At 55.6% G+C, this 18,572-nt stretch overlaps 2 protein-coding genes across 3 annotated transcripts in view; both read left to right on the top strand.

Annotated features, from left to right (window-relative positions):
• Positions 1-5,718: 5,718 nt before the first annotated feature.
• Positions 5,719-13,955, top strand: STOML2 (stomatin like 2). Its single transcript, XM_063128375.1, has 10 exons — positions 5,719-5,812; positions 6,378-6,530; positions 8,775-8,874; positions 9,880-9,938; positions 10,255-10,356; positions 10,473-10,607; positions 11,071-11,215; positions 12,380-12,459; positions 12,751-12,879; positions 13,664-13,955. The coding sequence occupies exons 1-10, from the start codon at positions 5,747-5,749 to the stop codon at positions 13,796-13,798; spliced, it is 1,104 nt and encodes a 367-aa protein (XP_062984445.1). The 5' UTR covers positions 5,719-5,746; the 3' UTR covers positions 13,799-13,955.
• Positions 13,956-15,609: 1,654 nt separating this feature from the next.
• LOC134400091 (transitional endoplasmic reticulum ATPase) overlaps positions 15,610-18,572 on the top strand; it is a 63,333-nt gene continuing 60,370 nt past the window's right edge. The window contains exons 1-3 of one of the 2 annotated variants that reach the window (XM_063128362.1): positions 15,610-15,677; positions 16,206-16,705; positions 18,175-18,318. In XM_063128362.1, coding sequence (XP_062984432.1) covers positions 16,207-16,705; positions 18,175-18,318 — 643 coding nt within the window. In that variant the 5' untranslated portion in view covers positions 15,610-15,677; position 16,206. The remainder of the gene's footprint in view (positions 15,678-16,205; positions 16,706-18,174; positions 18,319-18,572) is intronic. The other variant, XM_063128361.1, reaches the window with a different exon arrangement.

Below are 18,572 nucleotides of genomic sequence, written 5' to 3'. Positions count from 1 at the left end.
GCGAGACGCCTGGGAGGGCTGCATGAGTGTGGCCCTGCTGCTGCTGCTGCTGCTGCTGCTGCTGCTGCTGCTGCTGCTGCTGCTGCGTCCGTCTGTGGCTGAAGCCAGACCGCCCCCTCCTTCCCCCCAGAGAAGATGTAAATGTGCCAAAGTAGAGGACGAGGACAAGGGTGGGGCAGTGCGCAGAGGGCAGGCTGTTTTGGGGCTCTGGCGCCGTGGTTTCTTTCTAGGTTTTGTAAACTATTTGGAGTGGGGGTGGGAGAGAAAGGCCCTGAACGCTGCCTTTGCAAGAGGCAGGGGCGACCGGCACCGCTTTGAACAGGAGAGCGGCAGCCTTGCGGGCACGGAGGACCTCGGCCCGGCTTCCGCCATCTGGGCTTGGTCCCCCAGAACAGCCACCTGCTCCTTGTTTCATTTTGGCCGGAGTTCCCTGTCGTCATCCCTCCTTCCAAGATGAGGAGGCAGTGAGGAGAGGAGCAGCCGTTGTAGAGACTTGAAAATATTTATATTTTGAAAAAGAGAGGCAGAAAGAAATGTACTGGAGGCTTCCTCTCTTTTTTGAAAAGAAAATTCTATAAATGTGTGTTTGGAAATGGAATGTCTCTTTATTTGTGCGTTTAAGACATTTTTAGACCTCATTTGAAGGGATTGTGTTGAGGTGACGCCTTCAAGACGAGGAACAGCTCCTGTTCAAGCGGAAGATCGCCCAGCGGCAGGCCACGGGCCGTGCAGGGTCTGTGGAGCCTGCTTGTAGGTCATTCTCCTTCCAGTTCCCCTCAGCGGACCCCCGACCCTGCTGCAGCTGTACGATTCATCTGTAGGTTCTTCTAACTGTGGGAGAATTCATTTTAGAGACGAACACGAGAGCAGTCCTGGAGCTGGGTCAGGCCAGAGGCCTGTTTCATCCTTCCGCTTCCTCCTCCCCATCACAGTGGATGAGTGGATACTTTCGGGAAGCCCACATGCAGCAGGACGTGAAGGCAAGAGCTGTCGCCATCGGGGCGCCCCCAGCAGCTGGCACTCATTGGCAGACCGTCTCTAACGGTTGAGGCTCCATATGGCTACCAGGGCTAATATCTGCAGACCACCTCCACTAATTTGTCTAACAATGATAGAATAGTAGAGCTGGAAGGGGCCTACAAGGCCATCGAGTCCAACCCCCTGCTCAATGCAGGAATCTGTCCAGCTGCCTCTTGAAGGCCTCGAGTGTGGGAGAGCCCACAACCTCCCTAGGTCATTGGTTCGGTTGTCATGCTGCTGTAACAGTCAGGAAGTTTTTCCTGATGTCCAGCTGGAATCTGGCTTCCTGTAACTTGAGCCCGTTATTCCATGTCCTGCACTCTGGGAGGTTTGAGAAGAGATCCTGGCCCTCCTCTGTGGGACAACTGTTTAAGTATTTGAAGAGTGCTATCATGTCTCCCCTCAATCTTCTCTTCTCTTTTCACTGTCTGAGCCACTGTCCATCACTACATCATGCGATAGGGAAGTCAAGTCAACAGAAAACCAGTCAAGCCCTTGGCGGAGATTCTTCATTGAGCAGGAGGTTGGACTCGATGGCCTTGAAGGCCCCCTCCAACTCTGCTATTCTATGATTCACTGGAAGGCCAGGGGCGGCATGGACAGCGTTAACCTACTTTAACCTCAGCCAGCCTCTTGCTAGAAGGCACATGAGTTGCTCAAGGAGAATCCGCTAAACAGGTGGACGTGCAGCTTCTTGGGAGATTTCTGCCCAAAGATGAATGCGTTGCTCTCTGCTAGGGAGGTGCCCCATGGGCTACGTTTGAATTAATGACTTGGAAAAACGAGTGGAAAGAGACCCAATTTGCTGATCTCTCTTGTTAAAAGTGGTTTTGCAAAAAGACATCTGTGAAGTGTTCTATAAAATGCAGATCAGGCTCTGGGTGGCATCACTAACAGGGGCTGTGATAATGATGTCTCAGCAGAGTTTCTCCAAATTTTTACCAGGGTCAAAGATATGTTATTTACCAGGCATTGAGCTGATATGTAACAGACACCATATGTACACATTGGAGATATACTATATATGTCTTTTCAATTGGCTCCCAGATCCGCCACCAGCTGCACCAGTTGCAATTGTGGGATGGACCCGTTAAAATAGCCACTTGGCATCTTACCATCCCCCCTGCCTAATTGTTTAGAGCTGGCATATTTTTCTTCATTTCATATTTTTCCTACGTTACGTCATTGTAGTTAATGAGAAGAGCCTGGCTGGATCAGCCCCACGGTCCACCTAGTCCAGCATTCTGTTCACACAGCAGCCAACCAGCTGCTGACCAGGGACCCACACACAGGACACAAGTGCAACAGCACCCTCCCACCCATGTTCCCCAGCAACTGGTGTACATAGGCACACAGCCTGTGATACTGGAGGTAGCATAGAGCCATCAGGAATAACAGCCATTGATGGCCTTCTCCACCAGGAATTTGCCCAATCTCATTTAAAGCTATCCAAATGGGTGGTCGTCAGTACATCTTGAGGTAGCGAATTCCATAGTTTAAGTATGCACTGTGTGAAGAAATCTTTCCTTTTATCTGTCCTGAATCTCCTACCAATCAGTTTCGTGGCAAGACCTCTTTGGGTTCTTGTATTATGAGAGGAGGGAAAATGTCTCCTTAACCACTTTTTCTACACCATGCATAATTCTGAATACCTCTATCATACTCTGGGAGGATCGAGAAGAGATCCTGGCCCTCCTTTGTGTGACACAGGAGGGCCAGGATCTCTTCTCGATCCTCCCAGAGTGCAGGACACGGAATAACGGGCTCAAGTTAAAGGAAGCCAGATTCCAGCTGGACATCAGGAAAAACTTCCTGACTGTTAGAGCAGTGCGACGGTGGAATCAGTTACCTAGGGAGGTGGTGGGCTCTCCCACCCTAGAGGCCTTCAAGAGGCAGCTGGACAGCCATCTGCCAGGGATGCTTTAGGGTGGATTCCTGCATTGAGCAGGGGGTTGGAGTCGATGGCCTTATAGGCCCCTTCCAACTCTGCTATTCTATGATTCTATGATATCTCCCTGGTTTTTTAATCCCAGCTATTACAAACTTTCCTCGTAGGGGAGATGCTCCAGACCCTTAACCATTTGAGTTGCCCCTTTATGCACTTTTTCAGCTCTACAATACCGTTTTAAGTGTGGTGACCAGAAGTTTACACGGTACTCCCAAGTGTGGTTGTACCATAGATTTTTTTATAAGGGGAGTATGATCTTCTTGGCAGTTCTATTCTCAATTCCTTTCCTAGCTATGCCTAACATGGACTTTGCCTTTTTCACTGCAGCCGTACACTGACGTTTTCATTGAGCTGTCTACAACCCCAAGATGTCTTTCTTGACCAGTCACCGCTAGCTCATTTCCTATCTACCGTATGTCCACTTCTCTTAATGACATCTCTACTCTATGCTTAACTTGGCCTTCTGTTATCTCCCTCAGTTCCTCCATCTTTAAAAGAAAGGATGGAAACTCTGTAAGGACAATCTGAGGACAAAACACCTTCAAATGAGCTTTCTGTTAATAATGGAATGAATGAAAGCCCTGTGGAGAGATGTTGAGTGTTGTGTATGTTGGGTGATTATGTGGGAGGGCCAGAGAGAGAGAGAGAGTTCCCTGCGGATTTAGTGAAGCTGGAGATGCCTCCGCTTTGGAGAAGGACACTCGGGAATGAGGTGCATTTCCTAACTCTTCCCTAGAACGGGCAACAGGCCTCAAGGAATCTGATGGGCTTTCAATGTTAATTTAGCAATCACCACAGTGGCACTTTCCCAGCAGTGAGGAACAGCTTACACTGGGTTTCAGCTAGGACCGCTTTGGTGAGAGGTATATTTATCCCACTCATCAGGAGGAAGGAAGGCAGGGAGGGAGGCCCGCGCTGCCGAGTGAAGGCCCATTCAGACTGTCTTGCATTGGAATGGAGGCAGATTTCCAAGCACACTTCATGCACTGATGCTGCAACCCAGTGGAAAGAACCGGGGGCCTCAAAGAATGCTGCTGGAGTCGGGCTACAAGCAGGATCTGCAAGCAAGCCAAGTCACCTCCCCTTCTTTCCAGCCTTCTGCCTGTGAAACCGGAATAACATTGTGGATGCTCATGAAAGCTCACTTTTGCAATACGTTTGATGGCCTTTCAAGTGCCACAGGACTCTGTCCCGAAGATATTCCTAATTACAGAAAATTACCCTGACATACCTGCAGGCCTGAGAATGAATAGTAGCAGCAGGTTAGATCCATTGAAGTGCATTTATTGGATGCATTTATAGCCCATCCTTCCACTACTTTCCTAGTACCCAGGGTAGCTTGCAAAAGGTTTTAAAAGAGGGCTCTCCTCCTTAAAAAATAAAAGACGGTGGCGGTCAAATAAAAGCAATGCATGAACAGAGGCAGTGTGTTGTAGTGGTTAGAGTGTTGGACTTGGAGTCAAGAGATCCGGCTTCTAGTCCCCACTCAGTCAGGGAAGCCCACTGGGTGACTTTGGGCCGGTCACAGACTCTCAGCCAAACTCTATCTCACAGGGTTATTGTTGAGAAGATAAAAAGGGGAGGAGGAGTACGTCTGCCACCTTGGGTTCCTTAAGGAGGGGAAAAAGCAGATATAAATGTAATAAAACATTATCAGCACCACCAATTATTATTATTATTATTTATTTATTTATATAGCACCATCAATGCACATGGTGCTGTACAGAGTAAAACAGTAAATAGCAAGACCCTGCCGCATAGGCTTACATTCTAATAAAATCATAATAAAACAATAAGGAGGGGAAGAGAATGCAAACAGGCACAGGGTAGGGTAAGCAGGCACTGAGTAGGGTAAAACTAACAGTATAACAGTATAAGTGTACCATCAAGGCCAGGCCTGAGATTCGGGGCCTTCCCCCAACCTGGTGCCCTCCAGATCTGTTAAGACTACAGCTCCCATCATCCCCAGCCAGTAAAGCACCTAGTCCCCTGCCTTTACAGGCAGGGAGCAGAGAACCCCTTAGCGCTTCTGGGCTTGTTGCTGAGAAAGGAAAAAGCGTAATACAAGGTTTTGAATGATGTATTTCGGTTTTTAACGTTCAGTGTTTCAATCTTTGTAACCCGCCCGGAGAGCTTCGGCAATGGGGTGGCCTAGAAATGTAATAAATAAATAAATAAAATAAGATAGAATAACAACAACAACAACAACAATAAAAGACACACAGTCCCGGAAGGAGCTCTCTTGCCCTCCAGGGGGCGCTCTAGCTCGCGGCCTCTCTCGGTCGCCCGCCGCACGGGGGGGTGGGTGAGTCGGTGGGGGTGTGGGTGTGTGTGTGTGTGTGTGTGTGTTCCACCACAGAGAGGACGAGGGGTAGAGCGACACCACAGAGTCTCGCGTCTGATGACCGTCGCTTCCGGATTCTTCCGGAAATCAATGCGGCGCCTGCCTCTATAGAGGAGGAGGAGGAGGAAGGCCGGTTTCCTAGCTCTACGCTGGGAGCCTCTCACGCGGAACCGGAAGGGCCTATAGACCTCTAACTTTAGACTCAGACCGAGGCCCTGACTTCCGGTTTCTGTAGCCGTTCTTCCCCCCCCGCCCCGGGACTATAAGCGAGGGAGGCCCGCAGGAGCCCATGGCGGCGTCCCAGGGTCTCAGCGCCGCCTCTCCGGCGTCGCACTGGAGCCGGAAGTGAGGGCTGCGCGGAGAGGGGGGGCGGGAAGGCGCTGGCGGAGGGTTTTCTGCGGCGGACCAACATCCGGTCACGGCGAGCGGGCGCGATGCAGGCGGTGCTGCGGGCGGCGCGCGGAGCTGCCGGGGCCGCCGGGGGTCTCCTGCTGCGGGAGGTGGGTGAGGCGGCTCCGGCTCGCCCTGCCGTTCGCAGCAGAAGGGAAGAGCCGGGGAAGGGGGGCGGCGGGGTGAGGAACCCGAGGGACTAGCGCCGTGGCCCGTGGTTTGAGGGCGCAGCGGGGCAGGGGCGCAGGGGCTGGGCCGGGGGGGGGGCAGGGAGGGCCGGGGGGCCGCGCTGGAAACCCCCTACCCCCCGCCATGGGACGCTGCCTCGAGCCTTGCGGTGGGAGGCAGGGAGGGGGGCCGGCCGGCAGGCAAGGTGCGGAGCCCATGAAAGGGGTGACCCCGGGGGAGCGGATAGGCGGGCAAAGGGGCCTCCCTGGGCGAGGCCTGGGTTTCCTGCCCTCCTCCTCCTCAGGACGGGGGGGCGCGTGTGGGCCTGGGCGGCCTCTGCCTCTCCCCCCCCCCCGCGCTCCTGCCCGTGGCCCGTTGTTCCCCCTGGCGCTGGGCAGAGCCGGGGAGCCCTCCTCCTCCTCCCCCTCCTCCTTATCCTCCTCCTCCTCCTCCTTGCTCCTCATCCCCCCTCATCATCATTCCCTCTCCTCCTCCATGTCTTCACAGAGTTGCAGGCGTCCGCCACCCCAGGCATGGCTGGCCAGGGTGCCCCAGCGCTGCTCCTCCAGCCTGCCCATGAACACGGTGGTCCTCTTCGTGCCCCAGCAGGAGGCCTGGGTGGTGGAGCGGATGGGCAAGTTCCACCGCATCCTGGAGCCGGTAAGGACAAGGCCCTGCATTCATCTGGGGTGTGTGTGTGGTGATGTTCAGGGAGGACAACGTTGCTGGGATGGATCCTCCTCTCCCCCCCCCCCGCCACACACACACTGCTCCAGAGGGTTAGCTTTATTTATTCATTTTCAGCATTTATATACCACCACATAAAGTAAAATCTCTCAGTGGATCCTAATATTAACCGGGGATCCCCCTTAGCAGTTGGGCCCATGCCTGAGCAGCGAAGCGTCCTACAGATTCTCAGCATCTTCAGGTAGGGCTAGGAAGGAATCCTGCCTGAAGAGCTGTTGCTGCCGGTCAGGGTCGACAGTATTGTGCTAGATGGACCCCAGGGCCCGATAAAGCAACTTCCAATGTTCCTCTTTGGAACAGATCTTTTCCGGTAGACGGTGCTGTTGTGTCTCAGATTCTGCATTTTAGTAAGAGGGGAAAACTCTGTGCTCATAAACAACTCCTCCTAAATATGTGGGGCTGACTTCTTGGTTAGCATGTTTTAAGATTCTAGTTCCAGAGAAGGTAGACTCCTGCATTGAGCAGGGGGTTGGACTTGATGGCCTTATAGGCCCCTTCCAACTCTACCGTTCTATGAAAGGTGCTGTAGTACCCCGGTTATAAAATTCATGAATTCAGTTGCCTCTTGAGCAATTGCCCTCATTGGGAATCTCAGGCTCTGTCTGCAGCAGTATGAGATGGGAGTTTGCCTCGCAATCTAAGAACCAATCTGAGTGACTCTTCTGGAGAAAGACTCCACCCCTCCCTTGCTATTCCTTGCTAAAGATGTGAAGGCCTGGGAAAAAACCTGAAAAATTCATGGGAAAAAACGTTTTTTCTCATTTTTTCCTGAAGACTTTTTGGGGGTTTGCCCCTGAAAAATTGAAAAAAAAATGAAGAAAAAATGGATTATGGGTTCCTTAATTTTAATATGATGGACAAAATGTTTAAGACAAGGAATTCAGATATTTCCTTCTACAAATGATTTCTAAAAACTATGTATAGTATTAGATTATTACAATTTCTGTCCACCGAGGACAAGCAAGTTCTAGGCTGCAAACTGAGACTACAACTAGGGCTGTGCAGGGACCCCCTGATCCGCCTTGGAGGCTGGTTTGGAGCCCCTGAAGCAGCCCCGATCTGCCTAGGGGTTGCCCGACTCGCCTAGGCGCCGAAGCCAAGATTCGGGCCCTCCGAGGCGACTCGGATCTTTGTAGGTACCGGCTGCGCAGCTAGTAGCCAGAAAAGCTTCCATTTCCCCACTTACCTGCTGCCGCCTCCTCACTTCTGTCGGCTTCCGTTGCTGCAGGTAAAAATAACCAGGCCACGCGTGACTTTAAGGTATCGCGGGACCTCTGAGTTATTAGTACCTCTATGGCCACAAACTATGGTGGCCGTAGAGGTACTAATAACTCAGAGGCCCTGCGATATCTACAATCGTGCGCAGCCTGGTTATTTTTACCTACGTTGCTGGCAACAGAAGCCAGCGGAAGTGATGCGGTGGAGGTGGCAGGTAAGGCCCACTTGGTGCCGCTTCGAATCGACCTGAGGCAACCCGAAGCTTCAGAGCCGTTTGGCTTTGGGGCGCCTCGGGCTGAGCCGAAGCGGTGCACAGCCCTAACTACAACTCTCAAATGCAAAAGCAGGATGCATTTCTGCCTCTATGGGGTAGCACTGCCACTGAAGCAGAGACTGATAGTGATGGCTACAGCTCAGGAAATGAGTCTGATTAAATTTCACGCATATTCATTGAACCTTGGTCCTCCCCACCCTTTTCTCAGTTCTTTTTATGGGAATGGGGGCTTTATGTCTGCTTGACACTGTGGAGGACTAGCGGAGACATAAATCATTTTCTTTGTTACTAAATGTTGATGGTTTCTTCTGTTGTTGTTGTTTGCCTGATCCTCATAAACTGGCAAAACCAAAGAGGTTCCTTACAGTTCAGGTGTTCCTTATAGTTCAGGAGTTTGTTGCTACGTTTGTTACAAAAAAAGTAAAAATGTAAAGAAGTAAATTCAGTTTGTAACGATTGCTTGAATACACTGTGCTTTTAATATACCAAATGTAATAATTTTATGCCAAACGAACTTGGACATAATTACATTTTATGTTCCTAGAGTAACAAAGTTACTTTCAATCTGTGAAAAGTGCTAATATTGCATTATTTCAATTTTCCCGAAAATTTCCGATTTTTCCCCGTGGCTTCAAAATTTCCGGAAATTTTACATCTCTATTAAGGGACTGAACTTCCTCCTCCCGGTTCTGGATCGCATCCGCTATGTACAAAGCCTCAAAGAAATCGTCATCAACGTACCGGAACAGTCCGCTGTTTCCCTTGGTGAGGACTTGACGGCTGGGGAGACGAGTGGGCAGCCTGGGGCTGGGGCTGGGGCAGGTCCTGCATGGGGTCATCTGGGAGACGTCCAGCTCCATCTAGTCCAGCAGAGCCTCCCTCCGTACTGGGTTTTCTTGGGTTGCCTTATACACTTGCAGCTTTTTGGGGTCTTATGGCGTCGGGCGCTGCTGTCTGTCCGTGTTCATGGAAAGACCGCACTGCAGGATTGACCTGTGTAAAAGAGCATCAGTCCATGTGGCTGTGGAACGTACTAGGGGACGTGGGTGAAGGGATTCCATTTCACATACCTTCTGCTTACGAATCCTGGCGTTCAGACTCTAAATGTCTCAACTGCGAAGGGCTCCACAGTCAGGCAAGTCGTCACAACGGGAAGCCCCCGTGCTGGGGGGCCAGAAGGGCGCTGACAGCCCTGCACAGCCAGGGCCACTGGGAGAGACGTAGAGGGAGCGGTCGCCAGGGTGGGGCGGGAGGCTGGGTGAGGTTCACAGCTCTGTGCTCTGAGCGGCCTAAGCGCACGAGGGCTGCTGCTGCTCAGTGGGGTTTTGTGTGGAGCGGTGGTGGTGGTGGAATCCTACCGGCCTCGCTAATCCCTCAGTTCTGCAGTCGGTGGCGGCTCTTTTGCCGTTAGTCAACTTAGGGATCTACTCTTGCTCTGCAGTTGTCTTTGCTGCCGTATCATTTGTCGCATTTACACATCAGTACTCTGCTTCTAAGGGGAGCCCACTCCTTAAAGTAGACCGGACCGAGGCTCAGTCTTTCTCCAAGAAAGTAGGAGCTTCGGTCCTTCCACTGTTTCCTCCACCACCATCCCGGCTTTGGAATGTGCCAGTTCGTAGGACCTTTGCGATTTGGTCTTCTGTTGGGAAATGATGGTCTCCTTGAGACGGTTTCTGCCTGACCCCTGCTGGGTGTCTCCCCCTGCCCCCCCCCCGGTGGCTCGCCAGGGCAGGTGGAGCGCTCTCCTCAATGGCGCCTTTGTTCTTGCAGACAACGTCACCCTCCAGATAGACGGCGTCCTCTACTTGCGCATCATGGACCCCTACAAGGTAGCGCCTCTTCTAGCAGGGGGAGGCTGCTGGGAACGGAGGCTTTTAGGAGCCCACCGGGTGCATGGGAAAGGATGCCAGACAGAGCCCGGTCTCTTACCGTCAGCTCTGATTCGTCACTGTCATCTGAAACAAGGGCTGGGAATGAGCGGAGGAGAGGGCCATGGGCGCCTGGGAGGTCATTCCCCTGTGGGCACTTGCCGTTGGCCTGTGACGGGCAGAGCCTGGGCCCGTGGGCTGGCGGGGTTCCCAGTGGCCAGGGCGGCCTTCTCGGTCCTTCCTCGGACCTCTTCCGATCCCCTCCTTCCTCCTCCAGGCTAGCTATGGAGTGGAGGACCCTGAGTACGCAGTGACCCAGCTTGCGCAGACCACCATGCGGTCAGAGCTGGGCAAGCTCTCGCTTGATAAAGTCTTCCGGGTGAGCAAGCAGAGGGGCGGGGCACTGGGCCTCCTTTGGGCGGCGGTGGTGGTGGGGAGCTACAGGCATGGGGGCGCCTCCCGGCCCCTCCTGACCCCGCAGCCTTTCCGGTCCAGGAGCGCGAATCCCTCAACGCCAGCATTGTGGACGCCATCAACCAGGCCTCGGACTACTGGGGCATCCGGTGCCTCCGCTACGAGATCAAGGACATCCACGTGCCGCCTCGAGTGAAGGAGTCCATGCAAATGCAGGTCAGGGGGCCTTCCTGGGAAGAAAGCCCCTCCGGAGGGTGTGATTCCAGGGTGGGGGTGGGGGAGAGAGCAGGCTTGCTTATGGCCCAGCCCCCTGCCTCTCCCTGCCCCGGTCTGCCCAGGGCGTGGTACTCGTTGAAACCAGGCCGCTTCTGTTCCAGCGGCTTCCCAGGCTGTGCTGGGGACTGCAGGACAGCACGTCCCTCTTGTCGTCAGTGAGCGCCAGGTGCAGGAGCATTGCGTGGCTGGGGGGGGGGGCCTTCCTCACAGCAGCTGGAAATCTGCCCTTTGGGTGGGCAGGGGGCAACAGCAGGCCAGCATGATTCAGCATATAGGAGAGACCTGCCCGTGCCCCAAAGGATCGTGGGAGCAGCGTAATCTGTGGGTCGGTGCTGGGTTCCCCCGGGAGTCCTGGGGAAAGAGATGGGCACCCCCCCCCTTCAGCATGCCCCTTTGTCTCCAGGTGGAGGCTGAGAGGCGCAAGCGGGCGACCGTGCTGGAGTCCGAAGGGACCCGGGAGTCGGCCATCAATGTGGCTGAGGGGGACAAGCAGGCTCAGATCCTGGCCTCGGAGGCGGAGAAAGCAGAGCAGATCAACCAAGCGGCTGGTATTCTCTTCGTGATGATTTCTCTCCGATTGCATTTCTATCCCGCCTTTCTTCCCTTGTGGAACTCATGGTGGCTGCAGGCGGTCATAGAACCATAGAACAGTAGACTTGGAAGGGGCCTCTAAGGCCATCGAGTCCAACCCCCTGCTCAGCGCAGGAATCCACCTTGAAGCATGAATTTGTTCTGACTTTATACTGTTAGTTTTACCCTACCCAGTGCCTGTTTGCTTTCTCTTCCCCTCCTTATTGTTTTATTATGGTTTTATTAGAATGTAAGCCTATGCGGCAGGGTCTTGCTATTTACTGTTTTACTCTGTACAGCACCATGTACATTGATGGTGCTATATAAATAAATAAATAAATAAATAAATAAATAATAATACCAGGGGTTAGGAGCAGCACGACAACGGAACCCGTGACCTAGGGAGGCTGTGGGCTCTCCCACACTGGAGGCCTTCAAGAGGCAGCTGGACAGCCCTCTGTCAGGGATGCTGTAGGGTGGGTTCCTGCATTGAGCAAGGGGTTGGACTCGATGGCCTTAGAGGCCCCTTCCAACTCTGCTCTTCTATGATGTGATGATCTCTCTTCCAAGCCCTAAGGAAGGGGGCTGCCCTGTGGGCCTTCAGACCAGGCCCTGGTGCGAGAGCGGCTGCAGCGCAGGCACAGAAGGGAGGTCCTTGCACAGGAGTAGTGGCCAGGGGAGGAATGGAGGTCCGGCAGGAGATGGCCAAAGTCACCAGCCGTTTGCCTCTTCTGTGTGGACTCCTGGATCTTACTCTGAGCCTGACGTTTGGGGAGGAAGCAGGAGGGGTAACTTGCAGAGATGAAGTGCTGTAGGGAGACTTGGGGAGGGGAGAGACACCTGGAAGCCCCCAAGCAGAGGAGCCGCTAGCCCTGTGAAGGGGCCGGCCAGGGACTAGGGAAGCTCCTGGGACGGCTGTTTTCGTAGAAGAAGAAGCAGAAGAAGCGGCTCCACCTGCTCCAGCAAAGCCCAGAGTCGCCCTTCTTTCATCTCCACCTGAACTTCCTGCCCTGGGGGAGCGGGGAGTCCTGGGAAGGCCTTGCCTTCTCCTCGGGCGCTCACACGTGGGAGTGGGAGGCCCGAGGCGCATCCTTCTGGGGCTGACCTGAAGCTCCCTGACCCCCCTTTTGCTTCCTTTCCAGGGGAGGCCAGCGCCATACTGGTGAAGGCTCGGGCCAAAGCGGAAGCCATCCGACTCCTGGCAGCTGCTCTGGCCCAGAAGGTGAGGGGGGAGGAGGAGGAGGAGGAGGAGGAGGAGGGCCCCCCCCCATGGAAGATGCTGGCTGGGCCAGGCACCAGGCTGCTTTTGCCTCCAAAAACAGTCGTCTTATCCTGCTTCTCGGCAGGAAGGGGCAGAAGTACTTGGTTTACAAGCTGAAGTGTGGCGGTGGCGACTTCTTTTGGCAGTCTGGGCGAAGGTGACGGGGAGCCCTGTTTGGGGCTGGCTTTTCTCTCCCCCCCCTCCCTTTTGCTCACTGCCCTTTTGCCTTATCTCCCCACCCCCTCCCCCCAGAACGGCAACTCAGCCGCATCTCTGTCTGTGGCCGAGCAGTACGTGAGTGCCTTCTCCAAGCTGGCGAAAGAGTCCAACACGATCCTGCTGCCGTCCAGCACGGGAGATATTCCCAGCATGGTGGCTCAGGTCAGTTTGGTGTGCGAGGGAGCGGGCAGCTGGCCTGGGCCTGTTGGCAGCAGCAGGGCCTCCTCAGCTTCGGGGGAGGGAGATTTGGCTTCGCCCCCTCCCCCCCCCCCGTAGTGCAAGGAGGCGGACGGTGCGCGCTTCAGGGAGCCCCAGAGGGCAGAAAGGGGTCCTGCCGCTCCCAGCATTCCCCAGCCAGCATAGCTGGCGCTTGTAAGGCTTCTTTCTGCTTAAAGGCGCACAGGGTCGCGCTCCGCGTGTCTCAAGGCGTTGAGCAAGGGAACGCGCGGCCTCTAAGGTGGAACGGTTTCCTGTGGGGGGTGGGGGGGTGGGGAGAGGGGAGAGGGGCAGCAGGTGTCCATTGGGGGCAGAGGGGGTGGCCTTTCTTGGGTCAGGGTAGATGACTCGCAGCCAGATTCCTTCCAGAGTGGAGATCAGTGGCCTTAAGCACGCCCCACTCTGCCCAGGCTGTGGGTGAAAGGGAGGCGGTGCGGGAGAGCGTTGGCCGGCCGGCTGGCTCACTCAGGGCCTGGGCGCTGGCTACTGAGCGCGCCCCCTGCCTCGGGCGTTGTCTCGTCACGTGCTCTGTCCCGGGCCCAGGTTCTCCCAGGAGGGTGTGGGGGTGGCAAGTCCCTTTTGCAAAATGCAAAGCCGACAGAAATCCTGGGGCTGCCAGGGGGATTGGGGCCCATCCCTGCAGCTTTCTTCCCGGCCCCCTGCCCTGGGCAGCTGAGTCGTGCGCGACGGGGCAGTTCTCTGAGCTTGCCTGCTTTTCTCCCCCCTCCAGGCGATGGGCATCTACGGCACCCTGAGCAAGGCCCAGCTGACCAAGGCCACGGAAGCGGAGCCTCCCCCTGCCCTCCAGGCCCAGCAGCCTTCAAGCACAGAGCACCCTGAGCTGGAGCGGCCGAACGGCAGCTAACGGCGAGGTCTGCGGGCACGGCCGTGAGCCCAGCCCTGTGCCCGCTGGGAGCTGGCCCTGCTGCCTCTGCCCTTGGACTCTTCTCCCCCTGCCCCTAAAAAGAACTTTGGTTTATTTTGTAATTTGGATTTAATCATGTAATAAAAGGAGCCGCAGATGAGAGTGTTTCTATCCTGAAATGGGTCGTTCAGCTGCAAGAGGAGAGAAATCCTCAACTCATCTGCCTGGAAATGAGTAGATGGAGCTGGAGCCGAGAAGGCCTTTGGCTCAGGGTGCTCAGCAGGGGTGAGAGACGCTGGCCGGCCCGCTCTGCTCCCGGGGTCTTGGCTACAGTGGGGGTCTGACTCCCTGCCATGTTGGTCCAGGAAGGAATGGCAGCCTTGCTCCTGGGCCTCGGGGTGGTGGAGAGACTCACATCCGCTGGGAGTTCGTTGCCTCCTGGCCTGATACGGGCTGGCGGAAGCGAGTCCCTTCTGCGTCCTCGCTGTGCCGGTTGGGCGAAGAGGCTTGCTGCTCAGCTCCAGTTGGGCATTTCTCTCTCCTTGGTGCCATCTAGTGGTCTAGACCTTCCTCCCAGCTGCAAGAAGGACCTCAGGCTTTGTAGCATGAGCTGGGCAAGAAGCTAAATATTCCAGGCTGTTGTGCCCTGGAATTTGGTAGAGGATTGGGCTGCTCCCCTTTCGCGCAGTTACACTTCAGGTAGGCCCCACTCAGCTATGAGAAGTAGGCGGTGAATGCAAGGGCAAGAGAGACCAGAGCCATTGCTGGACTGAAAAGAGGCGTCTTCCCACCCTCTCTAAAGGCCAAGCGAGGGGGAGCCCGTTCCATTGTTCGGGGGCATCGCAGGAGGGAGCCCTTTCACGCGTGCCCAGGAACAGGCCTCTTGGTTGATGGCCTCCTCAAAAGGGCTTCCCCTACACCTCTAATAGGCCGTCCCCCAAGCTGGCTGGGGACTGAGACGTTTAGGGCTCTAACTGCTGAAACCAGTAACTTCTAATTGTGCCCAGAAGGCAGCTGGCCACCAATGCAGGTGGGTGTCGTGTGGACTCAATACTCTGCGCAGCGCGTACCACCCCAGTCGCCGATTGATCCATCGTAGCCCCTCTCAGAACACATTGCAAGAGTCATGGAAGTGATGGGAGCCACGCAGCCTTTCCTACCAGAGCCAAGCAGGCTGTTCCTAGCCTGGGGGGGTGGGGGTGGGGTTTCCCTGCTTAATGGCACCCCAGTGAAGTTTGCCTTGTACTTTTCATGGGCAATATGGATTCACTGAGTGGCAGGGTGGAAATCCACATGCGCCCTTGAGCCAGCCTTGACCTCCAGGGTGTGAGATCGGGAAGGAGTTGGAAAGAGCGCTCTGGCTGGCTCAGCCTGATAGGAAGGGAGCAAGCGGCTCCAGGGCAGCGACTTCTGGCCGGGGAGCGGTCTGGGTGGGGCCACCTTGGGCTTCCCTTTGCCCAATGCAAAGTCCTGGGCTCTTGCCCCTCTGGGGGGGGGGCACTCCTTTATTAATTAATTAATTACATTTCTTTAATCCTGCTGCTTGACCCACCCAGGAAAGAAAAGCAGCGGCAGAGGCAGCTCTCCAGGCTGGGGGCTGCTAAGACCCCAGGGAGGGAGGGGGTGGGGGGGTCATTCCCCGGCACACCGCCTGATTGGTGGCTTTTGCAGCCGCGAGGCTCCCTCCGGCGGCCAGCCCTGGCACGCGCGAGGTCCTCCCGGCCGGCCGGAGGCGCTGTCTCGCCGCTCTGGCCCTCCCGCTCGCTCGCTCTCCCGCCCGCCGGCCCCCATTTCCGCTTCCGCCCTTTCCCTCCCTCCCCGCCATGTTCTCTTTACCTGAAGGGAGGTGAAGAGGCTGGATCCGGACCACCGACTCCAGGTAGGCCCCGGGCGACGCTCCCCCCCCGCACGCCTCGCCTCGCGAACCCCCCCCCCCGGCAGCCCAGCGCCGGAGGGAAGGGAGGGGAGGGGAGGGGGCGCGTTGTCCAGCCCGTCGCCCACCCTCTGGAAGGTCACGGAGGGAGACGCGGGGTGGCGGCGCCTCCCCCCCAGGGCCCCCTATCCCGGGGGAGGCGTCCCCGGCCCCAAACGCCGCCGCCCCGCGCTCTCGGCAGGCCCTGGGGCCCCCTCCCACCGCCCCCCCCCAAAGAGGGGGTTGACCAGGGCTGGGCTGGGCTGGGCTGGGGAGGGAGGGAGGGAGGCCTCCTCCTCCTCCTCCTCCTCCTCCTTGGGATCCTTCTTTCCCGCCCCAGATGTGTTGGGATACATTCGCCATCATCCCCAGCTATGGGTCACGCTGCCTAGGGGTCGAGGAAGGGAGGCAGGGAGGGGAGAGCGGGGCTGGAGCCCCACCGCCTCACCCAGCCCCTGTGTTTCTCTCTCTCTCTCTCCCCCCCCCCCCTTGCAGGATGCAGAGAGCGCTGGTGCTCCTCTTCCTGGCCTGGACCTGCTTCCTCTTCTTCTCGGCCATCGGACTCTTCACCACCGGCTTCCTCCTGATGCGGGTGGAGTTGGCCAACCGCAGCTCCTGCCTGGACTCGCCGGCTGCCTCCTCCTCCTCCTCCTCCTCCTCCCTGCCGCCGCTGGGCTCCTGCTGGCTGCCGCGGCGCTTCCCCCGGGCCGTGCTCGTCATCATCGACGCCCTGAAGTTTGAGTTTGCCCACTATGACCCGTCCCGGCAGGAGCCGCGGCCCTACGAGAATAAGCTGGGGTTCCTGCACCAGCTGGCCAGCCGGCAGCCTCGCCACAGCCGCCTGTACCGCTTCCAGGCCGACCCGCCCACCACCACCATGCAGCGCATCAAGGGCATCACCACCGGCTCCCTGCCCACGTTCATCGACGCGGGCAGCAACTTCGCCTCTTACGCCATCCAGGAGGACAACCTGATCTTGCAGCTGGTGCAGAATGGTGGGTGCCTGGTTGTGAAGGTGTGGGGAGGGTTAGATGCATACCCCCACCCCCACAACATCCAAGGGTTTCTTTCTTATTCTGATGCCTCGCTTGTAGCCTGTTAAGGCCAGCAAATGCATTCCTTCTCTGTTCCTTGTGCTCCCCGACACACACCACTCATCAGGTATAATTGTGGAATCTCCCCTTAAATTTCCTTTTCTCTCCGGTCTTAGTCTGCTGCTACGAGCCACAAAGTGGTCACTTTCTGAGGCAGACGTGTCTCCTGTAGGACTGCCTTTCTAGGATATGACTTCTTAGGTAAAGGTGTTATGTTTGAGGTTGGGAAGAAGGCTGATTGCTTGTGGCGAGAGAAAATGGTCTCCAAGCAGGGGAGCAGAACATAAGAAGAGCCATATTGGATCAGACCAAAGGTCCATCTAGTTCAGTACTCCGGTCTCACAGTGGCCAACCAGCTGTTGAGCAGGAAGCCACAAGCAGGACATGGTGCAACAGCACCCTCCCTACCATCCATGTTCCCCAGCAACTGGTGCACACAGGCTTACTGCCTTGGATACTGGATGACATATCATAGAATCATAGAATAGCAGTGTTGGAAGGGGCCTACAAGGCCATCGAGTCCAACCCCTGCTCAATGCAGGAATCCACCCTAAAGCATCCCTGACAGGTGGTTGTCCAGCTACCTCTTGAATGCCTCTAGCGTGGGAGAGCCTTGCTGTTTTTTAGGGTAATAGTTTAGTCACTCAAATCTGTCCTAAGTAGGTATAGGAAAATGGGCTAGTAAAAAAAAAAGGGGGGTAATGAGATAATCTTTTTTGTGGGGTTATTTGGAAGGTTGTTCTAGTCACTTTTGCTTTAGTGGTTTGAATGATGGAGGTTGGAGTTAAAGCCAAGTGAAGCTGAGTTTGTAGGTGGACACCCTGAAAAACCCATGTGGGTCTGGACTGCTTAAAGGATGGGTTCGGGTCTTTTGGGTGAACGAGGGAAGGACTCCTTGAGCTGCCTTTGCTACCAAGGTGGAATGAGACTGAGGACTCCTGACCCCTCCTGTGTAGACTGGGGTCGGTGGGTGGAGTTTTGCCAATTGGTACGGTTGTCCCACCATATCAAGGAAAGCAGAACGTGGCTTCCATTTTTCTCATGTATAAAAACCTCTCCACTGTGCAAAGCACATTGTAGTATCCTTGCAAAATCTTTATCTGGTGGTTCTTGTACTGCTGTTACTTCAGAGAGTTCTTGCTGAAGGCCCTGCAGCTCCGGCTAATCTCACAGGGTGACTCTAAGGAGACGGTGAGAGTGTAACTTTCTGTGCCCCTGGGGAAGAAATGGATAGAAAAAATGGAATTGAGGACCCCTGGGATTTGGGAGCAGCAGGCTTCCTGCATGGGTTTGGGCTCCTGAATGTAGTGATCTACTTGTCACCCTGCCTTGAAACCCTCTCTGAATTTCTCCCCCCGTCCCCTTTGCAGGAAAAAGAGTGGTTTTCATGGGGGACGACACTTGGGATGGGCTCTTCCCCCGAACGTTCTTCCGCTCGTACTTTTTCCCTTCGTTCAACGTAAAGGATCTTCACACTGTGGATGACGGGATCCTGCAGCATTTGTACCAGACAGGTGAGCTGTTGTATTCCTCTGGTGGTGGGCATCAAGTCTCACACCCCCCTCTCCACACCAGCTGCTGCAGGAATCCCCGGGCCTAGCAGGCAGGGTTGTGTTGCTGCTGAGAGAGCCAGAGCCCTGCCCTGCCCCCTGGCTGCCCTACAAAGAAGCAGGAAGGTGAATGACTCCCCTGTGCGTACCTTGAAGGTCGGCGTCGCCTGGGAACTTCAGTCTGTCTGGTGTGCGGCTAAAGCCCTCCTTGCTCAAGT

Source organism: Elgaria multicarinata, chromosome 6 (assembly GCF_023053635.1).
Source record: "Elgaria multicarinata webbii isolate HBS135686 ecotype San Diego chromosome 6, rElgMul1.1.pri, whole genome shotgun sequence".
Lineage (NCBI taxonomy): Eukaryota > Metazoa > Chordata > Lepidosauria > Squamata > Anguidae > Elgaria > Elgaria multicarinata.
The sequence above is the reverse complement of the archived record's forward strand: the minus strand, read 5'-3'. Positions and strand labels throughout refer to the sequence as shown.

What these genes read in the sequence shown, in the direction of transcription:
- STOML2 (XM_063128375.1), top strand. Translation starts at nt 5,747, where the DNA reads ATGCAGGCGGTGCTGCGGGCGGCGCGCGGAGCTGCCGGGGCCGCCGGG. An exon ending in AGGAGTCCATGCAAATGCAG is followed by an intron (nt 10,608 to 11,070) that starts GTCAGGGGGCCT and finishes CTTTGTCTCCAG; the next exon opens with GTGGAGGCTGAGAGGCGCAA. An exon ending in GCAGATCAACCAAGCGGCTG is followed by an intron (nt 11,216 to 12,379) that starts GTATTCTCTTCG and finishes CTTCCTTTCCAG; the next exon opens with GGGAGGCCAGCGCCATACTG.